General features: G+C 35.4%; 3 protein-coding genes across 3 annotated transcripts; 1 reads left to right on the top strand and 2 right to left on the bottom strand.

Annotated features, from left to right (window-relative positions):
* The first annotated feature begins 3071 nt into the window (after nucleotides 1–3071).
* LOC143470954 (endoplasmic reticulum-Golgi intermediate compartment protein 1-like) lies at nucleotides 3072–6697 on the top strand. The gene is made up of 10 exons (XM_076969251.1): nucleotides 3072–3326; nucleotides 3457–3518; nucleotides 3634–3706; nucleotides 4641–4729; nucleotides 4924–5048; nucleotides 5136–5240; nucleotides 5331–5394; nucleotides 5770–5870; nucleotides 5959–6081; nucleotides 6181–6697. Exons 1-10 carry the CDS (start codon nucleotides 3307–3309, stop codon nucleotides 6286–6288), a joined length of 870 nt encoding a protein of 289 aa, XP_076825366.1. The 5' UTR covers nucleotides 3072–3306; the 3' UTR covers nucleotides 6289–6697.
* A 312-nt stretch (nucleotides 6698–7009) lies between these two features.
* On the bottom strand, nucleotides 7010–8755 carry LOC143470955 (transmembrane protein 128-like). Its single transcript, XM_076969252.1, has 3 exons — nucleotides 8330–8755; nucleotides 7884–8051; nucleotides 7010–7588 (listed from the first exon to the last, which is right to left on the bottom strand). Exons 1-3 carry the CDS (start codon nucleotides 8506–8508, stop codon nucleotides 7411–7413), a joined length of 525 nt encoding a protein of 174 aa, XP_076825367.1. The 5' UTR covers nucleotides 8509–8755; the 3' UTR covers nucleotides 7010–7410.
* Nucleotides 8756–9037: 282 nt separating this feature from the next.
* On the bottom strand, nucleotides 9038–12365 carry LOC143471112 (uncharacterized). The gene is made up of 11 exons (XM_076969470.1): nucleotides 12198–12365; nucleotides 11891–12037; nucleotides 11664–11765; nucleotides 11432–11476; nucleotides 11089–11223; nucleotides 10881–10979; nucleotides 10685–10735; nucleotides 10420–10479; nucleotides 10143–10274; nucleotides 9798–9908; nucleotides 9038–9672 (listed from the first exon to the last, which is right to left on the bottom strand). The coding sequence occupies exons 1-11, from the start codon at nucleotides 12244–12246 to the stop codon at nucleotides 9392–9394; spliced, it is 1212 nt and encodes a 403-aa protein (XP_076825585.1). The 5' UTR covers nucleotides 12247–12365; the 3' UTR covers nucleotides 9038–9391.
* Nucleotides 12366–14060: the final 1695 nt, after the last annotated feature.

Raw genomic sequence — 14060 nt, 5'->3', positions numbered from 1 at the left:
CAACGGCGTCCGTTTACTGGAAATGAAGACTCACAATATGGTAACCAGCCAATTCCGCCCTTTGGTATAGAGCGTTGAGTTTTGGCGGTAAACAGCAAATGACACCAAGATCAATTACAGAGGTGAAAAAACTGTCTAGGTTGATGACAACCAGTGAAACTAAAATCGACGTAAAATATACAATAGGCTGTAAAATTTGGGATGAACTTAAACGTTTTCGTTTTAGGGAACTCCCCAGTATTGAGCTACGGTTTATAATTTGGAAAATAAAGTGGATGTTTTTAATTGTAAAGTTCTGTTTTTTCCCTTTACGTTATAGGTGGCTGGTTCTTATACACTAGTTTATGCAAACTGTGTATTTTATAAAGCAATGTCAGTGGGTCACAACCAAAGAGGATTTTTAATGTTTTAAAGAAAAAACTCAGAAATATTCCACTTATATACAATAATGTATATGTGTGTATAACTTTTTTTATTTCAAATTCGACAAAAAATACTGATTAGCATGTATACAAAATACAAATCAAACGTTTCCCAGAGCCAGGTCTATTTTTTTTACAACTCCAACGTTGTTCGATGTTTCTATTAACGTATTAATAATAATCTTTTCCGGACAAAGCTTGCGATTTTTGTATAGGTGTTTAACAACACAATCTCGTTTATTCGGTCATCACTACTCGTACTACCTAAGTATGTTTTAGCCAACCTCATGTAGAAAAAAAACATTCACTTGGACACGTTTTAACCGGAAGAGGAAAAAACTTTTGAGTAATATATAAATATTTGGAAAGGCGTTGTTGATTAACCCAAGTTTGTACAGCAAGAATGCACACCAATGACAAACTTTGGAAGATGTGATAACAGCACTGCTCGTTGCAAGATCGAAATTTCTCTGGTACATCGACAGTGGGATACGGAAAAATGCCAATGCTGTCTAATAGTTTGTAGTGCTGAAAGGTAACCCCTCTTGATCCGAAGCTGAAAATTTGAGTGGCGCTGGTGTTGACGTTTCAATCAAGTAACTGGTTCCAGTCTTTTTTCTTGAAAATATGTCAAAGCGATCTGCAGTAATTACAGTAAATATCCAAAATATTTGTGTAATGAGTGTTGAAAATTTACAAGTTACTTATTATATAAAAGGGCTGACGTATAGTTTTTTTAAACCGATTCGAAATTTCCAATACCATCATCTTATCAAAGTCCTTTATCAAAAGGCACTTGTCGTACGCTTGCTGGATGCTTACTGCCTATGTCTGGAGTTTGGCAACAACAAATTTGGTGACATGTGATATTAAAAACTCTGTGATAGGCCAACTAACTTGAATCAGAATTGTATAAAAAGTACCAACAACTTTGAATGATTTTTAAACTACCTTCGTTTTTTTCAAAAAAAAAAACGCTAACCAAATCACCACTAGCAAACAATAAATTGCATTTCAGTTGGAAACATGAAAAGGTCACGGTCGAGCAAGTTTGCCGCTGGCTCTGTGACACGTCAAGATCTAAACAGGGTACGTGTGATTGTGAATACAGACATTACAGAGTGTGCACTTCAGCATTTGCATTGAGTGTTTGCATAAGTGAAAAGGAAGATCCGCCGATACCATAAAAATAATTAATTACTCGCTGTTGTCGCATTATCTGTGGTAACCACAGACATAGTCTAATCAGTTATGTGGATCTAACAGAAGTATTAAGAAGCTTACTGTTGGATCTTTTTTAACTCGTGCAGCTTACTTGTGATTTGTGAATATATAACCTAATAAAACTGATTATGATTTATCAGAGCTGCGTTACTTGAGTGAAATACTTGACTTGAGTACCATTTTTTGTGGTACTCGAGTACTTGATTAGTTTTAAAATAGCCTACTTGAATTGTTACCATCGACTGGGGCTACTTTCATACAGCAGGGTAACTTAAATATATGGAGGTTACTTTGATAAGTATACACTTATTGCTGAAAATATGAGAATCTTAATTTCCATTGGTCTCAGAGATCCCATGTCAACATATAGCTTCAGCTTCAACATACCCATATAGCTTAGGCTGTACAGGTATGTTGTAGTCATCCTATTAAATTATATATTCTGCAAGCTTGTTTGATTTGCTAGAGTTTTTCAACCAACTTTTTCCAGGCAACGTTGTTGTGAATGTTTGAACAACAAGCAAAAAAATTAACTAAGAAAAAATATAGCTTATTGCCTTAGTCCAAAAGTCCAAAGAAAATGAATTGGGTATCGTGTACTTAAAAGTGCTTAAACCACCTGATCTTTTCGTATTGAACCAGCATGACACGGACTTTGTGATCATGGACATAGGTGGGCAGTACCGCGGTACTATAGTACCAAATTACTGTGCTACGGTACTTTAGTACCGGTAACGTCGGGTACCGAATTACTTTTTTGAAGAAATTTCAGTCTGTCCTGATACTCGGTATTTTTCACGTGATTATATCAGAATTTTAACAACTATGTTTTCAAAAATACATTTTAATTAATCCTTAATAATAATATTAGCATATGTTGATTTTTTCGTCTAGAAATGTCAAGTAAAATAGCAAACGATTAACGTCACATATGTTTTTACCTGGGCGTAATAGCGGCAAACATTGCATTTGCAGCCGCATCTTTTACACAAAAAGTACCAATACTGAGTACTGACAAAGTACCGAACTACTTTTTCTAAATAGTACCGAATACTGGAACCGTCGGTACATTTTTTCCAAAGTACCGTTACCGACGGTTAAAGTACCGACTTCCCACCACTAATCATGGACATGTCTTGACTCAAGTCACTGTGTAAATCGTTTCATGGACTTGAGTCACTTTGGTATGAATTGAGTTGACTCAGAAAAAAATACTTTCCAATGTTACAACCCTGAAGGGGAAGACATAAAGCTGTAGAGAATACGCTTGATGGATATATATTATGTATGTATATATTGCATTCATCAGAGGTTATATATACATTCATCAAAGGTTAATGTATACATTTTCACATGGATTGTACACAGAGAACCCCATCAAAAGAATTCTTGAAAGCTACAGTGTAATAGAAGCATAAAAAATAAAACCTGTGGTGTTTTCTAGGTCATTTATATCAATCATGCTTTTTGATGCCAAGTGTTGAAGTTTAGGCTGCGATAATTTTTAAGATTTAAGGGTTTGAGCTTGCGGAATGCCACAAGCTTTTGCAGAGTGTTTTTTCATGTGAACATTATATCAAATCAAGCTGTTGAATTTTGCACTTTTCCTTCCTCGTAAAAAGACTTAGTTATAGTTTTAATTACTTCCAACCACTTCAAAATGGTTTTTGATTTTAGAAGGTAAGCCCATTAGTTCAGATTCATGCACAATTTCAAAATTTTGGCTTGTATTATAAGTTTGATATTTACCATGTAATATAGTTTTATGATTATCGGATAAATTGTTTAATCTTTAATTTAATTATTTTAGACTTGATATTTATCGCAAAGTTCCTAAAGACCTGACACAGCCCACCAGCACTGGTGCAATAAGTAAGTTTTTAAGTTGTACTTGATCAGCTGAATAGTCAACTGTTTTCTGTCCCTGTTAAAAGTGGTTTTTGATTTCCCATGTTACTCTGTTCTAGTTTAATGTCGTGTTTTTCAGTTTCTGTTGTGTGCTCTTTGTTTATCATGTTCCTGCTCGTATCGGAACTTCTAAGTTTTGTTCATATGGATGTGTAAGTATATAAAGCATGGTTTTAATTGTTAGGGTGTTTGTTATTGTTTACTATTTTCCTTTATCAGTTTTCATCAAACATTTTGCTCCATTTTCAACTTACCAGACCTGCAAAATACTCCAAACATCTCAACTTTAGCAAAATGTATATAAGTCCAAAACTAAGTTTTGTTTCAAATAATGCTGTTGCCCAACTTAATTTTTCGCTGGAAGGTTGCGTATCTGTGTCAACATATTACATTCATCTTCTCCATCAAATCACAATACAATTAATTGTGAAAATTAAAATGAGCCCACTTAATAACACACTTTAAAATGAACCTCAACAGAACAGTGACATTCAACTGAAGCCCAAGTAGAAATTTCTGTCCTGATAGCATTTAATTCAGGCATGTGCAACCTTTTTCACTGGAGGGCCAAATACAAAATTTTGAATGACAACGCGGGCCACATGATTTTTTCAGAAAAAATTAGTATCGTAAAACGACTTTCCTATGCAGTTTATGTAGTTAAGAAATAGATTTAATGCAGAAATTATGCAACGCAGCATTGTTGCATCACAAAGGGCAATATTTCTATACACAGCGTGCGAAAATTTCCATTGCTTTGATGTAAACTGCATGAAATAGTGATGGCTAGTATGAAGTTCTAACATTTTGCTGAGCACCACGCGGGCCGCACTGAACAACCTGGCGGGCCGCAGTGCGGCCCGCGGGCCACTGGTTGCACATGTCTGATTTAATTCAATCAGACTTGAAAAAAATTATCGTTGTCACTACCAACATTAGTATACAGGCTAGCTTATCAACCATATTTTATAAGTTGCATATTTCACTGCCTCTTCCATATGAACACTTGAAACTGTCTGTTACCCTCTTTCGTAAACACTGGCATACCGCCAACTACTTCTGTTAATATGTGTTCATCCTGTCTAGTGTAAGTGAACTGTATGTGGATGATCCCCAATCAGGAGACAAAATTCCAGTACGAATTGTAATTTCCCTTCCGAATATGCCATGCGAATGTAAGTTAGTATCGTTTGAAGGATTTTTCTTCTGATAGACCGTTTGTAAAATTATAGTTTTTGATAAAAACTACTAGAGTGTTTATAACTTGCTCAACTACCAGTAGTTAAATGTGTCCCTTTGCGAAATACCATATATATTGAAATACCACAGTTGCTAAGGTTAAAACTCAATCTCACTGAATGAATTTTAGATCTTGGCATGGATATTCAAGATTCAATGGGAAGGCATGAAGTTGGTTTAGTTGAAAACAGCGACAAACTTCCCGTCAACCAAGGAAGGGGCTGTCTTTTCACATCAAGCTTCCAAATCAACAAGGTAAATTGCCATCAGTCATGCTTGTTTAATTGCTGCGATACACAGCAGATAATTATATTATAAATAGCATGCATATATTTTACACAGGTTCCTGGAAATTTTCATGTTTCAACACATAGCTCCAAACAACAGCCAGATAACCCGGACATGAACCATGAAATTAAAGAGCTTAGAATAGGAGAAAGAATAATAGTATGCACCGTTGCACACATTACCTATCTTTAAAGATGAAAATAAAAAAATTGTAAAACTTTTGCAGTACTTGTTAAAATGTTTTTACAGATTCCAAATGTCAAGTCACAAGCGTTTAATGCATTGGAAGGCAAAAAGACATTTGATAAGCATGGTAATGTTTTGTCAATGTGGAAACAAATTTTGCCACAACTGTTGCCTTAAACCAGGAGTCACCAAATTTTTTCACAAAGGGCCAGATAAAAATGAGAATAAACGATCACCAGCCAAATTCCTGCTCTGTTCAATAGGCTACCACACAATAAGCTCATTTGTGGCACAGTGAGGCGGGCCGGACAACCTAACCTCACGGGCCGTAGTTTGGTGACCCCCATCTTAAACTCTTAAATTTGCTCATTGTTTTGTCTAACAAATCAGATTTTTTATAATGTTGACTTTGTAAAGCAAATATTTAATTGTTCTGAAACTAATCTTGAGACATGCAACTTTAGTTTGCTGTTGTACTTACTATACTATTTATCACTTCCAGCTCTATCATCACATGACTATGTCATGAAAATTGTTCCCACTGTTTATGAAAGCATTGATGGGAAGACGAGATACTTGTATCAATACACGCATGCGTACAAGGTCTGTTTAACAGCATCTGATTTTTTTTTCACTCAACATTTGTATGTTTTGAATGTACAAGTTTTTATTATAAAGCATTATTATGAAGGATTATATTGCATATGGGCATGGACATAAGATTATGCCAGCAGTTTGGTTCAGATATGAATTGACCCCAATCACAGTAAAATACACAGAAAAAAGAAAACCACTCTATCATTTTATTACTATGGTAAGTATGATTTTTAACTGAAATAACCTTACTTGGGTATTAGTATGTAAAAAATTAGTTTAGCATTAAAAATTAGCATCTAAAAATGCTTTTGCTCAGGTATGTGCTATAATTGGTGGGACATTTACAGTCGCAGGAATTGTTGATTCAATGATCTTTTCAGCGACTGAAATGTACAAGAAATTTGCTTTAGGCAAATTATCCTGAGATTCATATGGTGAACACTAAGAAATTCTGTAGAACCGTATAAAGTTTTTATGATGGTGAAATTCAGACTTTTTGCAGTATAAATTGTGCAGTAATATATTAACACATATCGATGTTGTACAAATCATATTTCACTTAGCGTTACTTTAACATGTGTCTTTTAATGAGTATGATGATTTTATAGAACAAACACATTGCAAAGTATATTTTTCTGAATAGTGTAAATTTAGCGATTGTATACCATTTCGTATTTTAAAATTTCTCTTTTGATAAGAGCTATCATTGCAGTATGTTTTAACGGTTGACCACATGAAAAAGACTTGCCTCTGCAGTTGCCAGTATTGTTCTGACGAAAATATTATTACAGTAGCACAATTTATTATTTTCAAATAAATTGTATATAACGTTATTATATTCATTTTTGTTTTTGAGGTTTCAGAAAGATTAATGACACAGGCAAGAATTTTGATAGCAAGATTACATGAGAGGTTTGTGAGAAGGTGTAAATAACAGTTGTACTTCGGGGGAAGTCCATTTCAGAATATCAACTATCTATTTATTCAGAATAATTCTATAGTTTCAGACCCTCTCTTTAATTCAGTAGCTAAAGCTGTACGATAGTTTGACCCTTTATAAAAACTGTACACAGGTTACAAAAGACACAACTCCAGTGCATTTTGCTGTGGTAAAATTTGGTTTGTTGGCAGACACACAAGTCAAGAACATTCTTGAAATAATGATTTTATTTAATCTAAAATAATACTAAATATACAGTATACTTATAACTCCCGCTATAATAATTGCAATCAGCTTAAGCACTTGCTGCCCTTTTTTAAAATAATACAACAAAAAATAAAAGCACGTTTAAAGCTTGTAGACCTACCATCGTAATGTAGAAGATGAATTACGCTTTGGACTACATACAATAGGCCACATCCTATGCAAAGTATACCTGGCTAATGGCAATACAGTGTTACAATGCTTTTTTTCGTGCAGTATGCAGACTTAAATATTATAATCAATAAAAATTCATAAGAATAAACCTCTGCATAGTGATCTCAACTAAAATTGTCAACTTCGTTGCCCGAAACGATATCTAGCTGCAAAACTATAGGAACATCTCTATTCAGATTTAGTGTGCTCTTTTCTCCATTTCTCATTGCTCAAAGCAAGTTTTGAAGGTTTCTTGGCATGTGACAATGATGGGATAATTGAAACCAACATGATAAACCCCATAAACAAAATGAACACTATTGCTGGGGTTTTAACTCCATACACTGGCCACATGGCAACAATCCAGCTGGAAAATTAAAAATACGACATTTAAAAAACATAGTCATTCCAAAAGACAACCATAAAATTTAAAAAAAATATTAACGTGTACTACTGTATAGTTTTGTCAGGTTTAAAAAGTTCTTCATCGAAACAAAAGAATTAGTTTCAGTATATTTTCATTAATTCCTAAGGCATGCCACACAAAGAATATAAGTTACTACATAAGCAGTTCAGACTGCATGCTTTGTATGATAATGGGAAAAAAAACGAATTAGTGTAGAGGGTACCCCCAATACATGACAGGATATTAGATAACCCACCAAATGGCAGACAGTACAAAACTTCCAGTAGCAATTGGAATGCCATAGGAGTTGTGAGCTTCCCAATCATCTGCATCGATTCCTTTGATCAGATTAAGCCACATGATATAGTACAAAGCAATGGCAACAGCAAAGCCGGAAAGAAGTATTGCCGCATTGTATGTAAACCTAATAAAACAAGAAGAAGTATGAAACCAAAAAAAAATAGATGGTTGTATGCAAAACATAGATGTGCACCAGTTTTACTATCAACCAACCCAATTATTTGAGTTGCATAAATACAGACCCAAATCACTACACCATTGAGTAGATACGCTAATGCTTTGACAATGATATGCAATGTAACGGTATACAGCGTCATACAGTTTTTTCAGTAAGTCAAATCGCAGATAGCCAAACACTTAAACCTGTTTGATCAGTGTTTTTTACAAACAAAAATGACTTACCCATTTAATCCTGGCTCATGCAGTATAACGTTCAGTATATCTGAATAATAGAATGTGCATATTGATATAGCTAACCACAGGATAGTGTCAACTTTTATGCGCTGTGTAGCATTTGATGGCAAATTTTTTGGAATGTCCATAGGTGGAACGTCTTTTAGGTTTCTGTAACTTTCATCCATTCAGTTTTTGGTTTCTTAAAGGTTAGTAAGCCTATTTAGTGACTGTACCAGTAAAACCAGTTTATCCAACAGCTGTAGAGTTATTTTCGTTACTGCAAACGGACCTCTCTAAATACATCCGTATTATTACTAAAAGGACTAATGATAAAGGTTTAAACGTAAGTTCCTTTAAATTTCAAATTAACATTTTGACATTGCGGTTTTGAAAGCTTGACTAATGACTACAGCTAAAGTAATTGCTGTCTACTATGGTAATTAACAATGTTAAATTTCTATAACAAAACCCAATTTCATTATTTGGGATTCCCCAAAGTCATACTTTTTTTAAATCATGGAAATCAAGCCATAGTTATTAGTACTCTATGGTCAAGCTCAAGATATTTTATTATTTTTTACAACAAAATTTGCTTTCTTTGCCTCTTGATCCTAACTCAGAGTATCTGGCCACATTTTTTGGTGGAAGCAATCACGCAATATTAATATTAAAATCGTTAATGTCTTGCCCAACGCAATAAACATTTCCGACAGCTCAAGATTTGATTTTAATTTTATTAAGCCCTACCTAATTCACTGTAATCCTAGATAAATGATGATATGTCCGAAATCTTATTGTTTAATAATAAGAGTTTTAGTAATTAAAAATTCGTTTGCAGCTTTTGAAATTTTTAGTATTTTTTATAACTTGAAATACTTTTATATTTAAACCTGACAATATCTACTACCACGACAGTGCGAATGAATAACTTTTGTTGATGTGTCTTGACTTTAATATTAACAAAGTTGAAACATCATAGAATAAGTAAAGGAAAATTTTTTCTGTAGTTCGTATTTCCAGGGATAAAAGCACAGTAAACATTGCAAAATGCATTTTTCATAAATAAATTCAAATGAACTGAGAAAACAACATATATAAAAAGAAAATAAGAGCAACGCGAATATTGAGCTGGCTACTTATAAGTCCGGTGCAGCCTCCACCTCCACCTCCACCTCCTTCATTCGTTTCAAGAGAATTGCCGGCTTCCGTATGCCCTTTGGCTACATCAGGCATTTTAGTGCTGTGCTCGTTACTGTTTGGTGCCACTGGGTTCGTGCTGGGCTCGGAAGTTCCTGTTGGTGGCATGATACTCACTGTGGTCTCATTAGTAAACCTTCCGTTGCAACCGTCTGCAACAATTACGGTATCATATTACAACAATGACAACAACCTGACTAATATTCAATGCACATGACCATGTTTTAAGTTTTGTGAAATTTAGAAAACAGATTTTTGAGATTTTTTTAGTTCTTACCACTATCACACGACTCCACGCAATTGATCAACGCATTGTGGACAACGAAATTGTTATGATATTGCGCCGAGCAGGATCGCTGAACTATTTCAACCCATTGACCATTTCCATCTGCCAAAATACACGTTTAAGTAAAATCGACAGTCTGTTATTGTTTTTTAAAGATCACGCTACGATCACGTGATGTATTCTACAGTACGTCAAAACAGTCCCGACCAACCTTTTTCACAGAGACTTTGTACTTGTTTACGGTAACATTTTCTGCTTTTTTCTTTATTTATTTTAGGCAACAGGGCATTCCCTATTATATACTTCTTTGTTATGAAATATTTTCTTTCAATTTACCTGGCAGACTTCTTGAAGTCTTTGAACAGAATCTTTCAACATCACTGCAATTCTGTAAGAAACTAGACGGCAAGCTGTCCTGTTTACAAGCGGAATCGACTAGGCTGTCGCAAACGAAACATTTGAGTCCATCTATTTAAAGTGTACCAGGTTATTATCTTTACAACATTTACCTAGTTTTTACTGTATTTGAAATTAGCTTGATGTTTTCAGCGATAGATTTTAAATGACCAAACTACATTATTAACGTGATGAATTATTACATATAATTACTTACTTTCTGTGTGATTTGCGATTGTTAATTCTGCTGATGGCAATATATTGCACGATGATTCATCTAAACACAAACTCATGTCAAAAACTGAAGAAAACGAAAGCATTTATCTTCATTAGTAGGCTGTCTAGAACGCACGAGTAGTGTTACAGAACATTATGGCATTTTAAAGTTGCCAACCAGTAGCACATCTGCAGGAAACGCGCCTCGTATCCACGAGTAGTGTTACTGAAGCAAGCAATCTCAATATTTAAAAATGAAATATTACCTATGTTAAGACCAGAGCGGTTTCGACAATCATTGAAATCGTTGCAGCCCTCTGTAAATAAATAACACATCGTAGGTAAAGACAACATATACTATAAAAATGCGGTACCGTGTTTTCTTTCCTGGGCTACCGTACTGTATATCGGGTACTTCTATGATGTACAATAACGATCAAACATATAAAAAATCATCAAAACCTGATTCACACGATGCCGCGCACAACGTGCGGTCCGGTACGACCGCAAAACTTGCCTGTCCAAGACTGGAACAACTTCTTATGACGTCAATATCACCGTCTGAAAAGTTATTTAATAGTCGTAAAGCAGTTAAAACTAATAAAAGGTATTAAACTTACAGTAGCTATATAAGTGATGGGACGCATATGGCAGTCGTGTATGTATATACCTGAACTTGTAACAGTTGTAACCGAACAGTACTTCTGGCCAGGCGAACAGTTTTTCAGAAATGTACTGTTATTTCCGACATCCCTGCAACCTGGTTCACTTGAAGACGAGCAAACGTGACATTTGAAAGTTAGATCTAAAGGACGTGACATAAAATACATTTGTTATATGTAGGCTGCTCACTGAAGACAAAGCGGACGAGTAACCAATCTAACATGTCAATTTGTGAATAGTCTCATACACTGTTTTACTATACACGACTTTCAAGCTGTTGACTTGTCGCCCGTCCAGATTTTAGAAATCAACAAAGTTATGTTAATACATTTCCTGTTACAGTTAATTACCTGCTGATGATTTCAGGTAGGAGGAATCCCAATCGTTGCACCTTTCTGAAAATTATGAAGTGATTTTGTTAGTTATGAATCATAAGCTTTGACGTAGCCGTGAAACATTCACCAGCCCCATGACAACGAGACAAATATTTAAAGACGTATACGGAGGTGGAAAATGTAATGGTAATTGTGCTATTGGTTTATAGCTTTTGAACTAAACTAAGACTTGAGGGTAAAAGCACACCTGTGTCACACGTTGAAACGCAGCTCAGCCCGAGTGGAGTGTCGATACAGGTAGACACATTCAGAGGGACACATTTTCGTACGACGCTCGTAGTTTCGTTTGCTGTGGTATTATAATATATGTCGTTATACAGATAAATTAAAAGTTTTAGGTTATGCAGCTGTCCAGTCTTATCATTTCAAAGCATGATCTCGTAATAGCTTTATAATACTTGACATATACTCAACTATTCAAGTCGATTGTCGTAAGCACCGCACAATGCTCGTTCATAGGCGGGCACTGGATGAGCAACGACGAATCCAGCTTCGATCCCACGCAAGTTGAATTGCTAAAATTTCCAACCGACGTACAATGGTAGCATGAGAATGAAAAACCTACAATATAAACAAAGGCTGTCAGCTGTCGTTCTTAAATAGCTTTGCTCCAAGTTGCTGTAGAGCAAACATTACTGAACAACAGGCTCCATAAAATTGTAAAGTATTTCCCGTATGTTAACCTAAGCTGTATTTCCCAATCTGCTACAACATTACTTACTTTTTGTGATAAAGCCGAAAAGAAGAATTAGGACAATAGCTTGCTTCATGTCACTTAGGTTGTATCAGCGCAATCACAAACAAAAACGCAAATTGACTTAAATCTGTTTCCGCTATGATTCAGAAAACACTTCGTCTGCAAAAGTCTCTAAAGAAATACAGAAGACACATTTATATAACACTGGCCATACGAAATATAAATATACTGTATACGTTCTTGTATACAAGGAACATTTCTAGCCTTAACGTTTTGTCCGTTTCACAATACTTTGCATTCACTGCCTCTAAGTCAGGCGTACTTACGACGTTAACAAAACTAAAGGGCTCCAAATAACGCATGTTGCCATCTGACACCCTATCCATAGCCCCAGCCAAAGACATTGGATGAAAAGCTTGCAAATATATTGTTTCCTTTTCTAAATCGACACACCATATACGGTAAACGCATTGTGAGACCACTCTAAAAAGGCGGCCGGCATATAAAGTTGATCGAGAAAATTATTTCAACCCGGAAACAAATCAAAAATATTGAAATAACAACATCAAGAGTTGGAATCAGATAAAGGCCGAATTTAGTTAAGTGTGGAAAAACGTGAGGACGTATTGCTTTCATGGAATTATTTCGGTAATTTTGAACTTATTTCGGATTTCCAGTGATATACTCTGTTTTAGTATAAAACGCGTCCAATTGGGGGAAGCTCCAGTGACTTTTTTTTACAATCAACCCTGTGGTCATCCGTAACAGCTGGCACTACAGGCAGTATAACAAAATCAGTGATTGGAAGAGAAACACAGACATGGGAAAATTTGTGACGAGGTAACGCAACTCGCAACGTTTACCGCAATCTCGTGAAGTACCTACTGTACTGTCCTACGTAAATTAATCGTAAATGGATCACGTGCTTTTTGTCAACGTCTGGTAGCGCATGTTGTTTTCTGATTTCTTCTGACATCTGATTGCGTGCGCATTATCAAGAAAAACAAGATTAGTATTCGATGTTATGGGTCGTACACTATCATATACCGCGGTTTAAATCAGTGTAGTTTCGTAGTTCTGTCGTTCCGTCGTACGGCCTACCTAGTCCTATAATTTTACCATTACCTGAACTAATGCGTTTTCTTAAGTGAGGCAATTAATAAATAATTTCTGTATGTCTGCCGTTACAACAACTACTGGGAATACTTAATACATAAAGCTGTCAAACAGGCAGAATTTCCTGTTAACCTAGTCAGTGCATTACAATTTCTATATATATTCGAGTAACCTAATTTAGTAACACTTTCGTAGGTGTACAATAACAATAGCGCATACCGTGCTGGTAATCGCCAATACCCATTGAAATGAGACCGCCAATATAGACTGTTAAACTTTTCCTGCTACCCACCAGTGCTCTAACTTCCTTTATAATAACATAGCACTGAAGAAGCGTGACGTGATTACCGCTGATCAAAATATTTATCTAAAATCACTGTTTGACTACTGTGACGAAACTAGGTATGCACAAACTGTAACGAATTTACCAACATGACTCAGATATATTGTAGCCTGTGGCTAGTTTTCTAAGCACTTGGCTTGTTGAAAATATCTTTCGGTAAAACTCTAAAAATCGCTATCATGATCCAAAATTTACTGTTTTAAACAACTAAACCGGACACAACTAACCTAAAACCTTGTTTACTGTCCCGGCAATCAAATGACTGATTTCACGTGTGTCATGCGCCATTTAAACTCATAAGTGTTGACCAACAGAACTGGATGACGTCATACGGGAATAAGGAGAAAGTGTCGTCATATGGCAATGACTACATGCGTCAGGAAATATTTTTTGATAGTTTTCGAGCTCCCCTTTGCATTCATTTTACT

This window comes from Clavelina lepadiformis, chromosome 9 (assembly GCF_947623445.1).
Source record: "Clavelina lepadiformis chromosome 9, kaClaLepa1.1, whole genome shotgun sequence".
Taxonomy (NCBI): domain Eukaryota; kingdom Metazoa; phylum Chordata; class Ascidiacea; order Aplousobranchia; family Clavelinidae; genus Clavelina; species Clavelina lepadiformis.
The sequence above is the reverse complement of the archived record's forward strand: the minus strand, read 5'-3'. Positions and strand labels throughout refer to the sequence as shown.